A 20,507-nucleotide genomic window follows, 5' to 3' on the forward strand; every position below is an offset into this window, starting at 1 on the left:
GCATTGTGCACATCACTTCGAATGCGTATTGTACATTGTCTATCCACCGACAAACCACTTGCATTCAAAAGCTTCACTTCTTCCCCTTTGGTTTTGGTTTTCCGCCTTTCGCCTTCTTCTTCGGCACAGCACTCTTCGCTTTTCCAGCGATTGTACTGTGCTTACTCTTCTTCCACTCCATGCCAGACTGACGGTCGTCCTTAGTCTGCAACGCTTTCTTCTCCTTGTTGCTCAACTTGCGCTTCTCCTTACGATTTACCGGTGCGTCACTTGGTCCATTCAGCACGGTACGCCCCTTATCCTTAGCAGCCTGCTTGTCTTTCTCACTCTCGAACCAAGTCTTCTTCGGTCGCGACTTGATCTCGTCTTCAAACTTCACGATGTTGTCGGCCCGTGTGAGCTCGCGGTCGACCTGTTGCATGGCTCGGTCCTCCTTCTCCTCGCGCAGTACATCCTCGATTTCCTCTTCCATGGCGTCGACACGAGTTTGCCAAGCTTCGACATCTTGTGGGTCGATAGTTCTTTGACGGATCTCCGCTCCCTGTGCCTTTCCGCTCTTCACAGCGGCTTTGACAACCTTTCGATCAGGTTCAGCAGCCAGGGTACATGCACGTCCAGATCGACCAGCACGGGCGGTACGTCCAACACGATGCAGGTATATCTCGTGTGATTGCGGTGCCTCATAGTTGATGACAGTGTCGATGCCCTTGATATCAAGACCACGAGATGCGAGGTCCGTTGCGAGTAGGTACGAAGCTTTGCCTGACCTGAACGTCTCGATAGAGTTCATGCGCTGCTCTTGGGACATGCTACCATGCAATTCGGCTGCGTTCAAGCCGCAGAGTGCGAAAATGACGCGAACACGATGTGCCTCTTTTTTCTGTCGGAAGAAGACGATCACTCGATCCGTGTAGACCTTCTCGCACAGATGCATTAGATAACCCAGTCGCTTCCCCTCTCGGCCAGGTCTCAGACGGACAAACTCTTGCACAAGCCCTGACACAGTCTGCTTCTGAGCGTCCACCATCAGTCGGACTGGGCGCTGCAAGCCCACTCGAATCAAGTCGTCGACTTTCGATGTCATGGTAGCAGAGAACAGCATCGTCTGCCTTGACTTGGGAATCTTGCCCAGGATCTCGTTCAATTCGTCGGCGAACCCCTCTTCCAGCATTCGATCGGCCTCGTCCAACACCAGAATTTCGACAGTGTTGACCACGAACGACGCTGAGTTGCGCTCGAGATCGATGAACCGTCCAGGCGTTGCGATCACAATGTCCGGTCGAAGCTTCAACTGCTTCTCCTGCTCGCGAGAGTTTAGGCCACCAATGGCTTGCCCGAAAGTGATGTCCGTGAAAGCCGCAAGCTTCTTTGCGACATTGAAACATTGTAGTGCCAGCTCTCTTGTCGGCATAAGAATAGCCACTCTGGTTGTGGCAGTACGCTTTGGGCGGAACAAGAGACGTTCCAGAATTGGAATGAGGAAAGCTGCCGTCTTGCCAGAACCAGTGACAGCCCCTCCAACAAGATCCTTACCTTCCAAAGCGACCGGTATGGTCTTTGCTTGGATAGGAGTCGGCTTGTCAAATCCTACTGATGCAAGACCCTTCAGGATCGGACGAGACAAATTCATTGTGTGAAACGCCGTTGCACCAGGTGTCGATTTCTTGTTGTCCGTTGCGAAGAACGCATTGCGCTTTTCTTCTTCGATGGCATCCTCTCCATCATCAGATCCAGACTCTTGTGCCACATCGTCGGGGTGTGGCACAGCAGCAGCTACTTCATCATCCTCTTCATCGTCCTCTTCGTCATCCTCTCCGTCCTCTTCTTCTGCACTTTCCTCCTCTTCACCAAGGCCGTCGATAGCAGTATGGAACTCTTCTCCGTCCTCGTCGCTACTTCCATCATCCGAAGGTATCCCATCCTCAGCCTCACTTTCAGATTCGGCAGCCCCATCTTCAGCATCTGAATCATCCTCCACAGGCTCCGGTTGTCGTGGTTTCCTCCGCGACACAATCTCAGATATCCGATCGTAAGTATTTCCAGCACTCGCCCAGGCATCTAAATCGTCCAGCTCCGCAGGTCCTGCCTCATTCTCAAATTCAAACTCCGAGTCCAAGTCCTCATCTTTATCTTCCTTCTGCTTCTTCACGGAACCCTGCTCTTTTGTTTCTCGTTTGCGTTTTGTTCCTTTTGGTGCGACTTCAACGATCTCCTCGGACTCTTCATCCGAAATATCGTCCGCATCGGAGAGCGTCCCTATGAGATCGTCGACGGCCATGTTTGGAAGTTGAATTGGAAGGTGATTGGCAAAGCTGCGATAAATTTTGGGAAGGAAGCTATCTGAACTTTTGCCGGCTTGAGGATCGTCCCGTGCCGTCAACGCCAACCTCGACTGGGACAGGGATACGACGTAAATTAATCGCTCAATATCAATTGACGAGCTCTATTTTAAAGCACTCATTCCCAACTTTAAGAAACATCTCTCCGTTCTCTGCTGGTGGCGGCAGCATCAAAGCATCGATCCCTCTCAGCATTGATATCCATCAATTATCAATATATCTCTAATAAGGCCTCGGCTAGCATTCCTTTTTCGCTCACAATGCCCCAGCTTTTTCTCCGCACTTCATGTGGAGCTGCTTAACCTCAACCGCACTTCATCATCAGCTCCCAACTCCATCAGTCCATGGAGATTTCGCCATCAAGGAAGGCTGGATGGAGCTCACAGGCAGAGAAACATTGACGAGACGAGATAAAAAAAGAAATGAAGTCGTAAGCATTAGGATACTCCCCCAATTCTCTTACCCGTCGAGTAGACTCGTCACAAAACATCCATCAATCCGATGCGGTGTTCGTCGACAGCGCCAATGCCCATCGCATCATTACGATCCAAAGCAACTCCATCAACAATGGCTCTGAACGGTCCTACCCATAGCAACAACTTCGAAGAGCCGAAACTATCCAATGCGACCACATCCAAAGCAACCACATTCATCCACTACCATAGAGCACGCGACCACTTCCAGGACGACCACGTACGGTTTCTATACCTGCCACAAGCGACAACCCCAAACGCAGCCTTTCGTATACTTCTGGCTCCTCCGTATACGAGTACATTCTCTGGAATCCAAAGCGCCGAATCGATGAATGATGCCATGTGAAACATCAAGCACGCACTCGCAGTGGACAACGTCCACTTCAACGCCACTACACACCGCGACATGAATCTCGACTTTTATTACACTTCACCCTCGATGGCTGGAAGAACAGCCTTGAAGTCACGATGAACTCGACCGTAAACGAATACTTCCCAAAAAATCGCTCAATTTTCCAAGATTGTGCTACAACGCTTAAAGAGATACAAGAACAACGGACAGCAGACCTCAATGCGGCACAGTCTTGACCTTGCCTCTCGTCTCCTCTGGCAGGTCCTCAGCTTTGATGAATCCCATCTGGATGGCATCTCCCCAGAAGAACAAGGCTCGATGCTGGGCATACCCCAAGTAATCGAACTCCTCCTGCTCCTCGCTCTCGACCTCTTGCTCCTTGGCAAGGGCTCTGTACTGCTCGGCACGCTCACCAAGCAGGTCTTCTGGCTCGGCCCCATCGGTCTGCTTTCCGGGCGGTGTGTTTGGATCGAGCATTGGCATGCCTGGAACCTTGGCCTGAACGAGACCCCACACGACCCATTGTGCGGTGTTTGCTAGCCTCCACATCCGGGCCTCGTTCCTGAGACGCTCCACTTCAGCGTCCTCTGCGGCCTTCACGCTTGCATCCTCCTTGAGTGCTGGCGATGGCGGCACTTGTGGGTTTCTGGCGTCGAGAATGAAATCGGAAATGCTCGTGGTCGACCTCTTCACTCCCTCGCCTGGCGTTCCTGGACCCATTGTCGGCGTAGTGGGGCCCATCTTTGGAGTCTCCACATTGAACTGTGGGCGATGTCGAACGTACGCTCGAATGAAGCGATCCTGCTCCTCTGGTGTCGGATACCGATTCTGATGGAAAGCATGCGGCCTGCGCTCGTCATGGTAGTTGTAACACCACTCAGTAAAGTGGTTTGCAAACTCCAGCCCCGGCGTGTTCGCGTTTGAGTATTCAAAATCGATGACGATCAGCTGCTTGTGGCTGTTTGCGGGCAGAAGCAGCGGCGAATCTCCTGTAGGCACCATTCGAAGTATGTTGCCGTATTGTGTATCGTTGTGCGCAAAGACGAGCTGCTCCTGGAGTCCCTTAGATCCACCATATTGCGATAGCAGCCAAGAGCGGTACTTGTCGACCACCTCCTTGAACTGCTGCCAAGGCACTCCACAAATATGTCCACGCCGCATCCAAGCCCGCGGTCCCGTTGGCTTAGCTCCTGGTTCCAAGTCCTTAACCTGGGCATCCATCCAAGTGACAATCTGCTCGACTCGGCTGAGCCATTTATCCCAATTGCGCCACACGAAAGCACCATCACTACGCTCCTGATCCAGCAGTTCAATGCCCTCATGCAACTCTCGCATACGTTTAGCAATCTGTCGGCTGGTACCTGGATCCCTGAGGTCTTCTGGCACGAGGGGTTTGGCATGCAAGTACTCTTCAAACCTGCCGTTCGCAAAGGTTCCAAGCAGACGTGGCCCGATGCGCTTACGAGCCAGTCTCCGCAGGATAGCCAATTCGGACTCACGATCGATCAAATGCTCTACATTTGGGCCGTACACGCGGAGCAGTAGCTTTGGCGGCGGTTTGGAAGAAGACACGACATTGCCGGATTCGTCTTCCTTGTGCAAGGGCAAGTCTGTCGGCGGCGAGACAACATACACTGCATTGGTCAGTGCTCCACTGAGACGTTGAACCTCGATGGCGCTGCTCATTTCCAAGGGCACCTTTTTCCAGCCCTTCAGACGAAGCGTGTGGGCGAGACGAACGATCTCAAACTTGAACTTAGCCCAAGCATCATGGTCTCGTAGCGAAGCGATCTGCTTCAAATCTTCACCTTCAGATTCATCAGACACGTCTGAAGCACCTCCCGTGTAGGCCAACGTCTTGGAATTATCAAGAAACGCATCACACGAAGGCACGTGACATTCAATGTCATGTTGATCAGAATCAGAAGCGCTGGACTGCTTTCGAAGCAGTCTGCGCACGGAAGGCTTCGTCTTGAGCGTTGACGACAGTCGTCTGGCGGATGACCGTCTAAAGTGCAGGTTGTGCTTGATAATGCGCTCAAGCCTGTCCAGATCGACGGATTCATCAGATGCGTCTGAGCCCCGTCGTTGTTTTGGCTCGCTGACGGGACCCTGCGGAGTGTCGTGCTCGGTTTGAGGTGCCTTTTTGGCAGCCTTTCGCTTGTGACGCTTCTCACGCTTCTCCTTGATCCATGACGATACTTGGTCTACCAGCGCGTCGACTGAATGGACATCCTCGTGGTACTCGGCATCCTTATCATCGCTCATGCCGCTGCCATCGAAAGCGGGCGTCAGGGGCTTCAGACTTGGACTAGAGGCGTTCGAAGGACGACCCGATAGGCGCCTCTGTCTTGGACTCCGGGCAAAATGCTTCCGGGCGATACTGAAATCATCGACTTCCTTCTGCTGTCCAAGGATCAGAGGCGATATCGTTTCAGTGTGCCTCGATATCGAGACGGCTGTGAAAGACATATTAGTCGTGCCGCAGAATACGCGCGAATCAACTGGTGATGGTGTGTTGCATCGCCATTCAGCGGCAGTGGCAGAAGTGACCAAGCTGAGCACATGAGAAAGAAACTGTTTTGAAGAAGAAGCTTTGGGCATGAATGCAGCAAGGGGTGACAAAAACAGCTGGACGTACATTTGGGTGTCGACCTCGGCGATACGGCGTAGTTCAAGCCAAGATAAGAGCTTGGTGAGGCGCTCTCGGTCGAGTCTGGTTTCACTTTGCCAGACGCCAACGGCGATGTCGCCTCAGAATGTGGCATCGTGCCTGGAGTGACGGCAGTGGTAGTCGGTGAAGAGCAGGCAGGGCGGCGGTGCTGGGATCAAGAGATAAGGACCGTGGTGGCCAGATCGCTCGCTCGGGGCGTCGTCGGGTTAGATATAGGCACTGCGAGTTTTGAGAAGGTCGGTCCTCACTCCACGTCGACGAGATCCGGATCTGGGGGCGTCGCGCACGCACAGTCAATGCGCCAACTAATAGTGAGTGGCAGATATGCCGTGGTGCAGTCGTCGTCGTCGGGCGTGGGAGGAACCTTGGAATTGTCGAATCGCGACGTCAAATTTGCGAGGCTCGGTCCGCTCCTGCCTCTAACAAACCTTACTCCAAGATCTTGTGGGCGAAAAGATTGCTGGCGCTGCGTCAGAACTCTGATTAACCGTGCAGTTCACGGCGGCGACCTGCATGGACGGATTTTCTCTGGATTTTGATGACAACTGTGGCCACCGCAGTGCGGGATGAATGGGTGGAAGCACGGGCTGTCCCGGCACCAGGAATTCTGGTCGTGTGACATTTCCTTCCAGGCATTATTCATGTGACGAAATCACATGCAAGATCACATGTCAGAGACAACTTCTTTTCCTGGACACATTGGAAAAGACCCCGAGTCTATCAACCAGATTGACCTCATCAGCCCAGAATACTTGGCATTGGAACATCTGAGTATTTTCAGGGGCTTGGCCGGCCGAACTCGCTACTCTCGTCCACGCGTTAATGTGACCAGATCACATCTCAGAGAGACAACTTTTTATCCAGCACACAATGGATAGATTTTTGTGTCCACTCGACCAGATAAGCCTCACCAGTAAAGAATAATACCTGGCATTGGAAACAGTCGAACGTTGTCGGGAGCTCGGTAAGCGGTACTCGCTCGCCCGGCAACTAGTATACTACATTCTTCTTCTTAACAGACAACTGGAGAGCGATACTGGAGTCATCAAGTCAGTAGGGATGGCGATCCATGAACGAAGAATAGAGAAGATCTAGCGACAATGACGTCTCAGGGGTAGCCAAGCACCAAACATCAACACATGTCCACAAATCACTACTTTCAAGAAGACATCAAACCAACATACATATACAAATACTTTCACGTATATATCCATCTCCTCAATTGTACCTCTCTTCCATCCCCACGATCCCTCGCCAAACAAAGTAGCTGAGATCTTCCATTCACTCAACCAAAAGAACCACTATTCTAGATTACACATATCCCATCCCTTTGACCGAAAAAAACCAGTACAGCCTCCCAACCGAACATGAGGTACCTTTTCTGTTCCCCAAATACCCAATACATGCCTAGGTTGCCTCCAAGAACTCCACAAAAGTCCGAGCGAAAGACGCCCGCCATTGGGGGTATATCCGAGATCGTAATATCACACAAAACCACACAAAATCCGAATCCGCCTGTCCTGCTTCGCCTGCCCTGCGCTGCCGTGATGCTCATTACTTTCGTTCATTAGATTGGATCCCTCCGGCCATGCGTCGCTTTTGATGCAAAGAATCCCACCTCCTGAGTGCGACGACGACGACGACGCTCGCACTAATAAAGACGGCCCCCAGCCATCCTACAAACCTCCTCCCTCTCACACATCTCCTGCTCAACCCGCTTCCTCTCGCGGTCCACACGCTTCTCCATCTCCGCGATCTCCTCCCTCTCCCGCTCCGCCTCATACCACTTGCGCAGGTTATTCAACAGCTTCGTCGCCGTCTTGTCCGGATACTCCTGCAGAATCGCCTCCTGCAACCGCTCAAACGTGCAGTGCTTGTTCCGCTTCCCCTTGACGGGTTTGCGGAGGTGCGTGCGGAAGTGGTCGGCGGCGTTGTCCGGACGCGCGATCTTCTTGTCGCAGTCGTGGAGCGGGCAGGGGTAGTCGCGGACTTCGGAGTGCTTGCTCATGTGGCGCTTGAGGTGCTCGCTGCGGTCGAAGCGGCTGATGCAGACGTTGCCGTCGGCGTCTTTGAAGGTGCACTTGTGGGGCTTGGTCTCTTTGCGCTCTTCGGAGACGTACTGGATGGAGCCATCCGCGCTTTGGAGGCGGGAGAAGCGAGGGCCTTTGTAGCGGACTTCCATGTTGCAGACGTTGGCTTGATACCAGCATTTGCCTTCGGCTTGGGATTTCCGGCCGCGCTTGGAGCCGCGTCGTCGAGGGCGGGTTTGGCTTGGTCCGGATTCGAAGAAGCCTTGAGATCGGCTTGGTCCTCTGGATGGAGTTGAAGGCTCGTACTTGACTGCGATGAAGTCGTCGTCCTCGTTCTTGGTAAAGTACGCTTCTTGGGGGCTTGGTGGTTCCATGGTCTCCCATCCGTTGTAGCTGCTTGCAGATGAGTCGAAGCTTTGCGTGAAGCCGTCTTCGACTTCTTGCTGGTCGTACCCTGAGTACTGCTCCATGGGGTAGTCCTCATGTGGGCTGAGCTGAGATGGTACGACGACCTGAGGTGCTTGGTAAAAGCTGGTGTCCAACGTTGGGCCAGCAGTGTCGTAGTTTGGGAAGGCTGACGCTCCAAGGGAGGTATGTACTGAGTGCGATGGGTTGGCGTACATCGACCCAGAGTCCTGACCAAGACCTTGTGTGCTTTGAAAGAGCGTGGTCCTCAATCCAGGATGTCCATTGAATGCAGTCGAAATTTGCTGTGGCTGTGACCAGGTATCACCACGCATGGGTGAGTCCGAGCTCATATCGAGTCCATAAGACCCGACTTGGTGTTGTCCCTGAGGGGTGTACGTGGAAAGACCGTGCGGCGCGTTGGCACCACACATCGACAGCTGCTGGAATGCAGACGCGAAGTTGTGTTGGGGGACTTGGCCCGTCGAGCACGTGTCAGCCAAGCTCGCCGACATCGAGGCATGGACGTCAGTGCCGTCGGACCACTGCTGCTTGACATCGTTGTGTTGGTTCATCGCGTGTACAGGCGTAGCTGGTTGCGAGTATCCGCCGACTGAGGACGGACCAGAGTGAGAGGCGTCAGAGAGCGCAGAGTATGCCAGCGATGGACGTCTGGACTCGTGAGCGGACTGAGGAGGAGTCAGGGGCCATCCGCTGAACGAAAGAGATGCCGCCGCCTTTTCGGCAGGGCCTCTCGTATCGATACCAGGGACTGGTATCCCACGCGCAGGGCGGGTAGGGGTGTTGGTCGTCGAAGACATTGCGAAGACTAGACATATCCGTCAGCACTCGTACACGAACGAACAGCTGCATTGTATGTTTGAGACCACACACAAGACAAAAGAGCCGCCAATACCCAAGGCCGTTCGATTCAGATGATCAAGATCAAGATCAACAAAGGGGAGAGTCAAGAGGTTCAGAGGTATGTAGGTATGTTTGGGAAAGTTGTGGCTTTTAATCGTGGCATGGGCACATGAGGCATCGATGGGAGAGATGGCCACTCAACTCACCATTGTGGAACAGCATCCTAAGAGTGCTCGTGTAGCGTTGGACGCAAACCTTATGTCAGGGTTCGTAAGAGGTGGGAAGTGGGTGGCCGGCACGACACTCTCACTGGACACGTCAGCTCAGTCTGGACGCAGAGGCGACATGCCAGGTACAACTATACCCGACAACCAAAAGCCCAGCGACCTCGAAGGCCAAAGAGCGCCCGGCAAGACCAGGCGATTAATTTCCAACTGTCGAGCTGGATTGCTATAAGAACAGCAAGGGATGGCTCAATCTGGCCTGAACAAGTATGGCTTCAGGAACGGCGAACGTTTGGAACGATCGTGAAGAACAAGGTGGTGTGTAGAGAAGTAGCAGAAACCGGACCTTGTTGGGAATAAGTATTCGTGCATCCAGACATCTCTCAAAAGATCACGGGAGGTGACCAGAAGAAAGCCTCTCGTACAGCCAACAGTCCCGCTCGGTCGGTTCCAATTGGTGGGAGGTCTGGAGGGTGGTCAACTCATTGCAACGTCAGCCTCTGGAACGCCTCAACATGAGGAATGCAACAGCATCGGCATTTACCAACCGGCACACATCTTGCCTCACCTGGTCGGTGCGTCGATTGACGGGCGGCCTACGGGGAAGGGCACACAATTCGATTCTTCCTGGTCGAAGATCCGTGTCCGCGAGTAGACACTGGATAGAGGGAATCTCGACATCTAGGCGGTCTGCGAATGTCACCCTGTACTTCCTTATGGTGTGAGCACAGACTGTTTCAAAGACTGATCGAGCAGAACGACTGGACCCTTTGGACCTTTCCGAATGGCTGAGGCTAGCATCACTCGCATCACGACTCAGTAAGAAGTGCGGATCTACAAGCTGCAGCGTAGGCCAGTGGTGGCACAACATAAGCTTAGCTCTTGATCACTGGATGTTCAGTAGGGTTGTGGGTCCGCTTTCATTCTGCGCTCGACTGCGTTGCGCTATACGCATGCGCTGAGCGTCCGTTCTGGGAGGGCGCAAAGCAGTAGTGATGGACGATGTGTTTCGTTACAGTGGCTGCGAACAAGTCCCGAGCTGATTAGAACCGCAGCCACCCTTCTAGACACGCGATGCCCGGTTGAACATGGCGGATGTCAATGCCACAACCCGTGGAGGCAGCCGAACAGCCCATGCTTTGGTGAACGTCGTTGTGTAATGATGCCAACGGCACAGCTCACCAGAGTCTTTGATCACGAGAGACTTTGTTGCCTCAGTGCCTGACTGGCACCGGGTAGCTGGGGACGGCCAGAGTCCGTGTCGTTACACAGACGCAGGGGTTACCGCTGTCAAGGCCGGGCGTTTGAGGAGCCACCTTGTCAAGTGGTAGCGAGGCGTTCTCCACCCTCGTTGCGATCAAATCGAAGGCATGTGCATGCTCTCTTTGACTAGAAGAAGCCTCTCGCTTTCTCTTTCGCTGGAGGGTGTTCGTCATCTGACAAGTCGAATTCCTCTTAAGGCCGAGTGCGGTAGCAGTCGTTATATTGGTCATTCCCAAGAATCGAGACCGGATCTTGATCTGGGTTGTTTCCTCGCATGGCAAACGGATAGCTGCGTGCTGTGTCGTTCTGCGGACTTCTCTCCAGGCCCGACTCAGGACTGGATTCCGGGCCATGATGGCGCTACTGCTGCGCGTTCCTGATCTCCATACCGTGCTGCCATTGAGTTTCAACAAGCGCAGCATCCTGGTAGAAGCATTCGAATGCCATTTGCCAACTCGCCAGCACGCCAGACGCAGCCGCGCTCGGTGGGGACACGGGTAGTCCTCCCCTGCTTTGCCACACTAGATACGTCCAGATCGATGGGGTCGGGGAGATCCACACTTTCAATATTGCCTTTGCTGTGCAGAAGGCAGATATGTCTCGCAAGTCGTTCCTTGCCGCAAAGTGTCGTCGGCCGGGAAGAAACGTTACACAAAGTAGCTGTGATGTAACGCAACCCACTCGAGAACTCGGCCATTGATCTCTTGATCCACACAGACAAGAGAGTTGAAGGGAGCCGATCTCAGTGGTTGTCACCTGGAAGCGCGCCGATTTGGGCAGCCTCCCAGTCGCACAACGAACGGTCTTGGTGGAGATGGTTGTCGTCCTGCAGAGGGCGAGGCAGAAATCAGGCACGCTCTGTCATTCTTCGCAAATTCAGGAACAAACCTGCAGCGTGCTTGCGGGAAATTAACTGCATATGTTCGACACTCGATTACACCATGATGCGCTGCTGCGAGGACGATCAAACATGCAGGTCTGCAGCAGGAGTGTTGTGGTAGTACAAGGTCATGAGGACAAGGAGCGTTCAAAGGCAGCGCGGCAGGAACCGATGTGGTTGATTTCAAACTGCCAAGGTTCAGTACCCTTGTGTAGAGGGTCTATAAAGCAATGAGGGTACTTGCAGATGGCCCAACAACTGCGAAAGCATGTTGCACGTCAAATGGCCCGCCAACCAGTTCCCTCCTCGTCGTTGTTCACCGCTCGAAATCCACCGCCGCGGGCAGCCGCTTCGATGTCAGAGCTTGCTGCTGTCAAAGAACCTAGCTGGTTGCTTGGCTCAGTCGACAAGGCCGTCTGTTGGGCGTCATCGTGATCTTCGTTATCATGGACAGGGTCATAACTCGGTCGCTTGGTTGCACCAGGCGAATCTTTAGGGCTGCCGGCCTCGTCACGGCTTTGCTCGTATGACCCATTCGCAGCGACCTGATGATCTCCAGTACCGTTGACGCCATTCTCAACATCTCTGAAGCCCGAGTCTTGGGCTGATCTGAGACTCTCCTCCCAACCCTGTCTTGCAAGCTCTCGTGCGTTTCGCAATCCCTCCTCATCCTCCCTGATCTGATGCTCCTGCTCCTCCTTCTCCCCTAAAGCCTCCAAATCTTCAAGTGGATTGCTGTCATCATCTTCGCTGTCATAGTTCTGATCGCGCTCGCTATCACCGTTCATGTACCCATTGCCAATTTGGCCATGAATGGGAGAGTTGCCTGATGCTGCCGAGCCCGGATAAGCAGAGTCCATGAGATGGTCCAGTGCGCCAAGCTCATCACGCGATACATCCCTCCAATGACAGCGAGCGTGTTTCCGAGTACATCCAGCGCAAGACGTCAGGTTCTTGACACAGTCCATTCGGAGACGACGACAGCGGTCACAAGGCGGGAGTACGCGGTGACCACGGGGTAAGCTGTCCATATGAGCTTGACAAAGCGGTCTGAAAGGCTGACTGCTCTCTAGTGCAGGCGGCAGAGGCCTGCTGAAGTTGTGCTTCAGAGGTGCTTGACTTGAACTGTACGGGTTGACGCCCGCGCTAGATGATGGACGGTGTCCGTAGGCACGCGAGGTTGCTGTAGAATCGGCCATGGAATAAGGAAGGTTCTCGTTGGCGAAGGCATTGGGCGGGATAGGCGATAGTGAGGACGCATTGGAGGCGACGCCCTCGTTCTGGGTATTTGACGTATCGATCGTTCGCGGCTGTCCTGCATCTGCTTGTCCAGCGACAGACTGGTTGCGAGCTTGTGCTCTACCTGTCCCTTGATTGTGTGGAAGGCTCTCGAAATGGCGTAGGAGCTCGTTGCGAACAGCAGTTGACGATCCCAGGCTGGGCTCGATGTTCTCCCGGCCAGTGTTCACAGCGACGAACCCGGCGCCTGACGAGGACGGCGGTGCGGTCGTAGTCTGAACAGCACTAGCCTTCGCCGGTGTACCACTGCCGCCTTCTGCTCTCCTCTCCAAGATGGCAGCCCTCCGTCCTTTGAGCCGGTGACTGAGCTGCCTCGTCCGAGCCGCAACCATATCTGCGGCATTTGTGAGCTCCTTGAGCTTTGCCTCCAGCACATCGCATGTTCCAACTTCCTTCTCTTCGTCCTCCCAGATCGGTAGCGGCGGTATGAGCTCCTGACATCGTCCACTATTGATGAACAGAAAGTCCTCCTCGCTGATCTGCACACGCAGCTGCTTTTGCGGATAGTAGAATTGGCAGACCCTCTTGCCCTCGGAGAATGTGCTCAGGGTGAATTGACTCGGGTGGGAGCGGGCGAATTCAATGACCTCGAGCCATGTGATTTGGTGCGACGCATCCTCGGAATTGCCTGAGGCGTTCTTGTGGTGCGAAGCAACGATCTTGGGCGGCGCATCGAAGCACCGTTCGAAGCGCTTAATCAAGATGGGACCAAGCGGTCGCGCGCCTAGGTTGGAGGCCAATGACTCGTGGCGGTCGAGTATGTTGCTGTATGCGGATAGCAGGTGCAGCAAGTTGGGCAGGTTGTCCTCCTTGTTGATGAGCGGCAAATCTTCATGCGACTGGCGCGCCAGGTAGTTGATGCTCAGCTGGTTGCTCGTTTTGGCGGCCTTGGGGGCGGGCGCTGGCAACGACCCGGTCGACGGACTGCGTTTCCGCTTGTTGGCGTCGACCGCGGGACCGGCGGCGGCGGCGGCGGTGGTCGTCGAGGTAGCGGAGGAGTCCATGTCCATCTTTGTCGCGGGCGACGAGGATGGAGAGGGAGAGGAGGAGGAAGAGGGCGACGGCGGCGCGAGGAGAGAGGAGACGCCGGCGGCGGACGCAAGCCAACAGCGCGAAGGCAAGCCGCCCTCCTCTCGACTACTGTCCGCCCGCCGCATCCAAGCCGCTGTGCCCACTCGGACGCGGACGCGGCTCACCTCTCTCGCGCCCTCGACCCCTTCCCCAAGCCCTCCGCCGGGTTACTCCGCCTCGCGCCGCAGCATCGCCGACTGCAGCTGGCCAGTCAAGCCCGAATGGCATGCTGCCTCGTCGTCGTGAAGAGGGCGCGCCTTCGCATTCACAAGTTCCGCTCTCCACCCACCCCCCGTCCAATTCGGTAGCTGCGGCAGGGATATGAAAAGCAGCTAACCGCTTCTGGCGCTAGCGTGCTGGCCGCCACACTTCGTGGAGAGCAGAGGCTTGCAGACTGCACACCATCAACTCGCCCAACATGTCAGAGCGCGCCAACTTCAGAGGCGGTGGCGGTCGAGGTCGCGGCGATCGGGGCGGCAGAGGGGGCGGTGATCGTGGAGGTCGAGGCGGAGGCAATGCTGGCGGCGAGCGGAAGAAGGAAAACATCCTCGATTTGTCCAAGTACATGGAGAAGGACATTTCCGTCAAGTTCAACGGCGGACGAGAAGGTATGCTAAAACGTCGAATTAGCTGGCACGCATCAGAAGCTGATTGGAGTTCTTGTAGTCACCGGAACCCTCAAAGGATACGACCAGTTGATGAACCTGGTGCTTGACAATGTCAAGGAGGTGACGAGAGGTAAGAAGCTCAAGCAGATTTGAATCGAGGAGTTTGTACTGACATTTTGATAGACGAGGAAGGAAACACCAGCTTCCGCAATCTGGGCCTTTTAGTCGCGCGAGGAACTCTACTGGTCCTAATATCGCCACTGGACGGCAGCGAGGAGATCGCCAACCCATTCGTGCAAGCAGACGACGACGACGAGTGATGCGGGAAAGCGAAAGGTCATGATGGCGGCTAATAAGACGAGATCATGTCCAAGCACGAGGTCATGAGGAAGTAGCCAAGCAACGACGGCGGGAGCGTTCACGAAGTGCTGAAGGCACGAAGCTCACCATCGCGCGCCTGGATCAACTACTGAGTCGAGTGCGACAGGCTGCACTGTAATCCGGCGACTCACATAACCCTACCAGTGCACCACAGTCCGACGTGAACACGCCATAGAACACGAAAAGGGACGATGCGTGGATATGCAAAGCAGCTACTCATTTGATCCGTCTCAAGCAAACGCTCTACATGGCAAACAAACAAACATCTCACATATCTCACTCCCTCCTCCCCTTCACCTTCACCCTAATCCCCTTGGTATCCAACCTCGGATGCGCAATCTGATAATCATGCAAAAACGCCACATCCTCATACCCCGTCTCCCACAACTCCATCTCAAACCCAGCCAACGCCGCCAAAACCAAGCACATGCCCGAATTCGCCACGTTGATCCCCAGACACCGTCGATGGCCCTTGCCCAAAGCCATCATACACCGCTTCCGCTTGTGGACCTCCTCGCTCTGCCCCACGAACCGCTCCGGGTCGAAGACGAACGGGTCCGGGAAGAGCTCCTCGTTCGTGTGCGTGCAGTACGTGAGACAGCCCATTCGGGTGCCCGGGGGGAAGGTGTATGTGGTGCCTTTGTGGGGGCCGTAGGAGGCCGTGTAGGATAATGTCTCCGTGGGGGAGTATCTGGCGAGACGATTCGTGACGCCGAAGGTGAGGCGGTTGGTTTCGTTGATGACGGCGTTGAGGTAGGGGAGCGTGAGGAGCGTCGTCAGCGATAACTCCCCGTCGTCGGATTCTGCGCGAGCTTGTTGGAGTTCGGCGCGGAGTTTGGAGAGCGTTGCTGGGTAGCGCTGGAGGTAGTACGAGCCATAGCCGATGGATTTGGCGAGCGATTCCGTGCCCGCCATCACGATCAAGGTGGCCTCGTCCTGGAGCCTCGCAACCGTCTTCTCCTCCGGCGGCAGGATAGGCGAATCCCTCAACTCATAGAAAATCGAATGTCGTCCTTTCTTATCATTATTCGTATCCGCCATCACCGCCTCGATATCGACCTTCGCCCGCCCCTTGAACTTGAGAAGATCCATCACCGCCGGCGGAATCCCCCTCTCCCCCAACACCATCGGCAAGAACTTGCCCAAAATCCTCGGAATGAACGGGAAATGCTTATTGATCTTCACGCCCGTCAACAACCTCATCAGATTCTCCCTCTGCACCCACGCCTCCGCCAGGTCATCCAGAAGGTTACTGTCGGAGCCAAACGAGAAATTCCGGACCAGATCATTCGAGAAGCCAAAGTACACATCCGAGAGATTCAAGGCTTCGCCGCTCTGCGCCGCCTGCTCGAAAATCCTCGTCACCTTGTCGCTCTTCGACAGGATGAGTTCCTCCATCCCCATGACCGCCTTATGGCTAAAATAAGGATTCAACGCCTCCCTCCTCATCTTATGCACATGAAAATCCTCCGCGCCCCCAACACTCTGATCGACCAGCAGTCCCCTCACCGTAGGATTATTGCGATTCCTCAACGCATAGATCGTGTCCAAGAAATCCGGATCGTTGATGTGGACTTCATCCGGGACGGGGCGAATGACGGGGCCGTATTGCTCGTGCAGGTCTTTGATTTTGAAGGGGTACCGGCCGTGTTGCCAGACTTCGAAGTACATTTCGTAGAGGGTGGTGATTTTGGGGAGAGTGGGGCCGGGGATTTTGGCGAGGGGGTGCAGGAAGAGGCGATAGAAGATGATCCATAGGAGGTAGGTGGCGAGGCTGCCGAGGGCGAGGAGGGCGAGTTGGGGAGGCATCGTCGAAGGAGAGACGTAGACGTGTTGTGGTTTGAAGTTCATTATTTTGATGGCGGTTCTGAGGCTGATATATCAGCGATGAGCTACCTACCACCTAAGTTCGCTTGGTCGTCAGCAGTAGGAGCTAGAGGACGATTCCTTCGACGCTTGCTAAACGTAGCAGTGGTGTTCTTCACACCACCGGCCGGTCATGCACCTATCGGTAGTCTTGCGAAAGGGACATCATAATATAATGCATTTAGGGCAGAGCTGATAGAGCGAATGTCGGAGGTGTTGGTCCATCTGCGCTAGTTTCCTAAAACCACACTTACTGCTTCGTTGATGTCAGGGTCGTAGGGCTGAGCCGCAGAATCATCTCAAGAACATCGTAGGCGGATATGCCTTGCCGGCTTTCACTAATTCGTGGATGAATAGCCGTCAAGTCATCACTCTATCCGGTAGTCGTAGCGCTTCGAGTAGAAAAATAACACAATGGAATACAATTGTGAATAATCAATCGCTGCTAGTGTAACACATGCAAACAATGAGAGCAATCCCATACCAAAAGCCAGTGCCAGTCCCAATGCCCGTCTCGCTATGCTGCCCCAACCGCGCTTTTCCCCATAGTACATGTGCCTGTCTCAACGCCGAGGTGCAGGTAGTAAAACCTCTACCAAAGTACATCCTATCGATACGTATTTCCCCCGTTGGTGGGCAAGCCCAGATTGAATCCGAATCCCGGCACGGCCGGTGGTGTTGCAACTGCAACTGGCTCAGGTCGTGGGTAAGGATACGGATCCATTGGCATCGGTGGTGGCCCTCCAGAAACGCCGCTGTATCCGCCGTAGCCTTGATCGCCGCCACCACCTCCTCCTCCGCCGCCGCCGTGGCCACCCTTGTGCTTTCCGTGTCGGCCTCTGTCTTCCCTGTGTCGCTTCGCAGGCGGCGCATTGTCAGGGCCGACCCGCTTACTCATGGCCTTGCTGCTGACGCCGGCTCCTATTTCAATGTCCGGCTCTTCCAAAACCATCCCTCCCTCCAGCTGCTTTCCACCAGTTCCACCATACTCAGCTGTGAGCAGCCACTTCAGATCTGCCTCCGTGAGCTTGTGGATTGGGATGATGCTTTCTCCTCGCTGGTAATCACAGCACTCGCGAGGGCCAAAGCCAACACCCCACTTGGTTTGACGTGCGATGTTCATGACTTCGCGGTCATTTCGATTCTGGAGATCCTCCATGCCGGCTTTGGCGTTGAGCGCGAACTGTCGAGAGGTCATCTTGACGAAAGCGTGGCGCTTATCGCGGTTCGCGATGCATGTCTGAACCCGCCCGAACCGCTCGAATAGATCCTGAATTTCCTGCTGGGTGCCGTTTGCGCCGCCTACGAAGAGTGTACGCGAGAGCACCTTGATGTTATTTGGTGGAAGTGATGGGTCATACTCGATGACCTTCGGCTGCATAGGCCTTCCATTCATGGCGACAGCGGATGGGCTGTCGCGAACGGGAGACCGCTGTCGATACCGTCCTCGTTGCTGGCCTCCTCGAGGATCACGATTCTCCTCTGCTGGGCCACGTGCACCAGCATCGTACGAGCCGTAGACAGGACTGCCACGACCGCCACGGCCTCTATCGGGGCTTCTACTACGTCCCCGGCTGCGGCCATAGTCGCCCTGACCACCGTACGCAGGACCTGGGGTGGGCGCAGTTGGCTGTGGTTGGTACTGTTCCTCAAATGCCTTCAACACTGGTCCCCACTTGTCGGGTGGGATCCCGTCCTTTTGCAAGTCTTGCAGAAGTTGGAGTGCTGGAATCAACTTCTGGCGGTCGTTGAGGATGTTTTCGGGAAGGAGACCTCTCAACTGGCTGAGGGGATCAGACTGCTGTGGTGGAGGCGGCGCAACAGAATAGGCTTGAGGAATAGAAGGGGGCGGTTGCGGTGGGTAGCCAGGGAAGGGTGGTGGTGGTTGTGGGTATGCTGCAGGCATTGGTGGTGCGGATGGTGTCGAGTAGCCGTATGGTAGCTGCTGAGGTTGTTGTGTGGGTGTAGACTGAGCAGGCATTTGCTGTCCGAATAGAGCTGCCAGTTGTGGAGGTATGCCCGCAGGGAGAGCTGGTGGCGCCGCGGCGGGCTGAGATGCGGATGGGAAAGTAGGAGTTGAAGCAGCGGGTGGTGCTGCTTTGGAGAGTGCTGCGAGGATGCTGTTCACATCTGCTGATGGCGCAGCTTGTGTATGCTGAGGCTGCTGCACCGACTGCTGGGCGGAGAAGTTGGCCTGCATAGGGGTGGACTGTTGTGAAGATCCAGACGTGCCGTTTGCATGAGTAGGAGGCGCCGCTCTGCCAGGTAAGAATCCGTAGTCGTACAGCTGTCGCGGAGGAAAGCCTACAGGTGTATTGACCGTCCTGGTCGGAATAGGCGCTGCAAACTTCTCTCCAGGTTTGATCGAGAGTTGTTGCATGTTGGCAGAAACACCGTTTGCAGGCGTGGGCTGATTTGGCTGGCCGCTGAGTTTGGCCTTGAAGTCGGCCAACATCTTCGCAGGGAAAGTACTTCCACGCTCCCAAATGGTGACCATATTCTCCAACTTGGGCTTCTGCTCGGCAGGCATGCCTCTCATGATGTCGTCAAATAGTGGTGGCATGAGCTCTGTCATGCGTCTGACGGCCGCAGAATATGTGCCTGCTTCTCCTTTTCGTTCCAGGTTCAAATCTTGGCCAGCTGCCTTTGCCTTCTCAATCCATTGTCGCACCACGCTATCGATCACATACAATACACCGAGCTTGTGCGTCACAGGCGCCTTCTTAAGTGAGCGGTAGAGTGACTGAGCGATTGGCGACTCGGCCTGTGAGGAACCTGTCAGTACTGTCTTGTTGCATTTGCGCCGCGGCGGTTGTCGCATCATCGCGTCGTGTGCGTGTGTCCTCGAGGTGCCGAGCATTACATTGGACATACCTGTATGTTGTTCACGCATAGCGTTGTGATGGTCGCGATCTTGGTCTTGCTGGCTCCTGGCGGCTTGAGCTGATAGAGGGAGGCGAGAAGCGCATCAAGGTCATCTACCGTAGGCGTGGCCATGATGGACAGCCTACTTTACGCCCCTTTGTGATGTATTGTTGTTGAGCCTACTGCGCTCTACGGCTTGGCCCTGGTTGGCCGTCACACCAGTCTACAGATAGCTCACTGCGAATACTGAATGACGGTCAGTAACATGTGACAGCTACAGCGCTTCCGGTCGCTTTGCGTTCTTCACGCTACTTCTGAGGTGGCGGCGGGTCGAGGCTCCTGTTCACCGAGTGCTTTGACACGTGTGCACGCTCTTGTGTAGATGCGTCTGGTCCAAAGGCGACTGCTCGTTTGCGGCCTTACAGTGTGCTCTTACTCACCCGAATCGTCGAGTGATCTCAGAATCTGCGCCTATGATGTTGTCCAAGCGGATGCTGATGTTACAGTGGTCGCTACTGCACCTGAGGATGGCGAACCGGTTGAGCGCCAGCGGTGGGAGGGGTGCGTTGTAATCGTACAGTGCGCAGCAAGCGACGTGAGAAGTCTAGTGAGGAGCGGTTCCGGAGCAATAACACTGTGCGCAGAGACGAGAAGTTAGGAAAGAGGTCCTTGGAGCGCCTCACTGAGATGGTGAAGACAAAGAGCTTTCGCGCGTCCCAACACCTGGATGGACAGGACTGGGTGACACGGCGGCGGCACGCACAGATCCGGCCGGGGGTCGAAGTGTGGTCGTCGTCGGGTCGGTTGCGAGCTGATGAAGGCGTTGTTGGTGTTATTAGAAAGCGGTGCAGCGTCCTGGAAGTGTAACGGGGAGGGTGGAATGAAAATAATAATGGAAGGTGGAAGCTTTTCT

At 54.9% G+C, this 20,507-nt stretch overlaps 7 protein-coding genes across 7 annotated transcripts; 1 reads left to right on the plus strand and 6 right to left on the minus strand.

Moving 5' to 3' along the window:
* Positions 1 to 73: 73 nt before the first annotated feature.
* M409DRAFT_59213 (uncharacterized protein) lies at positions 74 to 2,278 on the minus strand (the record flags this gene model as incomplete). The annotated part of the gene is made up of 1 exon (XM_033814123.1): positions 74 to 2,278. The coding sequence occupies one exon, from the start codon at positions 2,276 to 2,278 to the stop codon at positions 74 to 76; it is 2,205 nt and encodes a 734-aa protein (XP_033662096.1).
* Positions 2,279 to 3,380: 1,102 nt separating this feature from the next.
* Positions 3,381 to 5,932, minus strand: M409DRAFT_69840 (uncharacterized protein; the record flags this gene model as incomplete). Its single annotated transcript, XM_033818466.1, has 2 exons — positions 3,381 to 5,623; positions 5,806 to 5,932. 2 exons carry the CDS (start codon positions 5,930 to 5,932, stop codon positions 3,381 to 3,383), a joined length of 2,370 nt encoding a protein of 789 aa, XP_033662097.1.
* Positions 5,933 to 7,489: 1,557 nt separating this feature from the next.
* M409DRAFT_59215 (uncharacterized protein) lies at positions 7,490 to 9,094 on the minus strand (the record flags this gene model as incomplete). The annotated part of the gene is made up of 1 exon (XM_033814124.1): positions 7,490 to 9,094. One exon carries the CDS (start codon positions 9,092 to 9,094, stop codon positions 7,490 to 7,492), a length of 1,605 nt encoding a protein of 534 aa, XP_033662098.1.
* A 2,688-nt stretch (positions 9,095 to 11,782) lies between these two features.
* On the minus strand, positions 11,783 to 13,807 carry M409DRAFT_69841 (uncharacterized protein; the record flags this gene model as incomplete). Its single annotated transcript, XM_033818467.1, has 2 exons — positions 11,783 to 12,102; positions 12,133 to 13,807. The coding sequence occupies 2 exons, from the start codon at positions 13,805 to 13,807 to the stop codon at positions 11,783 to 11,785; spliced, it is 1,995 nt and encodes a 664-aa protein (XP_033662099.1).
* Positions 13,808 to 14,292: 485 nt separating this feature from the next.
* M409DRAFT_37565 (uncharacterized protein) lies at positions 14,293 to 14,802 on the plus strand (the record flags this gene model as incomplete). The annotated part of the gene is made up of 3 exons (XM_033810757.1): positions 14,293 to 14,482; positions 14,541 to 14,612; positions 14,666 to 14,802. 3 exons carry the CDS (start codon positions 14,293 to 14,295, stop codon positions 14,800 to 14,802), a joined length of 399 nt encoding a protein of 132 aa, XP_033662100.1.
* A 337-nt stretch (positions 14,803 to 15,139) lies between these two features.
* Positions 15,140 to 16,672, minus strand: M409DRAFT_59217 (uncharacterized protein; the record flags this gene model as incomplete). Its single annotated transcript, XM_033814125.1, has 1 exon — positions 15,140 to 16,672. The coding sequence occupies one exon, from the start codon at positions 16,670 to 16,672 to the stop codon at positions 15,140 to 15,142; it is 1,533 nt and encodes a 510-aa protein (XP_033662101.1).
* Positions 16,673 to 17,336: 664 nt separating this feature from the next.
* M409DRAFT_28253 (uncharacterized protein) lies at positions 17,337 to 19,726 on the minus strand (the record flags this gene model as incomplete). The annotated part of the gene is made up of 2 exons (XM_033808947.1): positions 17,337 to 19,493; positions 19,604 to 19,726. 2 exons carry the CDS (start codon positions 19,724 to 19,726, stop codon positions 17,337 to 17,339), a joined length of 2,280 nt encoding a protein of 759 aa, XP_033662102.1.
* Positions 19,727 to 20,507: the final 781 nt, after the last annotated feature.

Source organism: Zasmidium cellare (genome assembly GCF_010093935.1).
Source record: "Zasmidium cellare ATCC 36951 unplaced genomic scaffold M409scaffold_42, whole genome shotgun sequence".
Lineage (NCBI taxonomy): Eukaryota > Fungi > Ascomycota > Dothideomycetes > Mycosphaerellales > Mycosphaerellaceae > Zasmidium > Zasmidium cellare.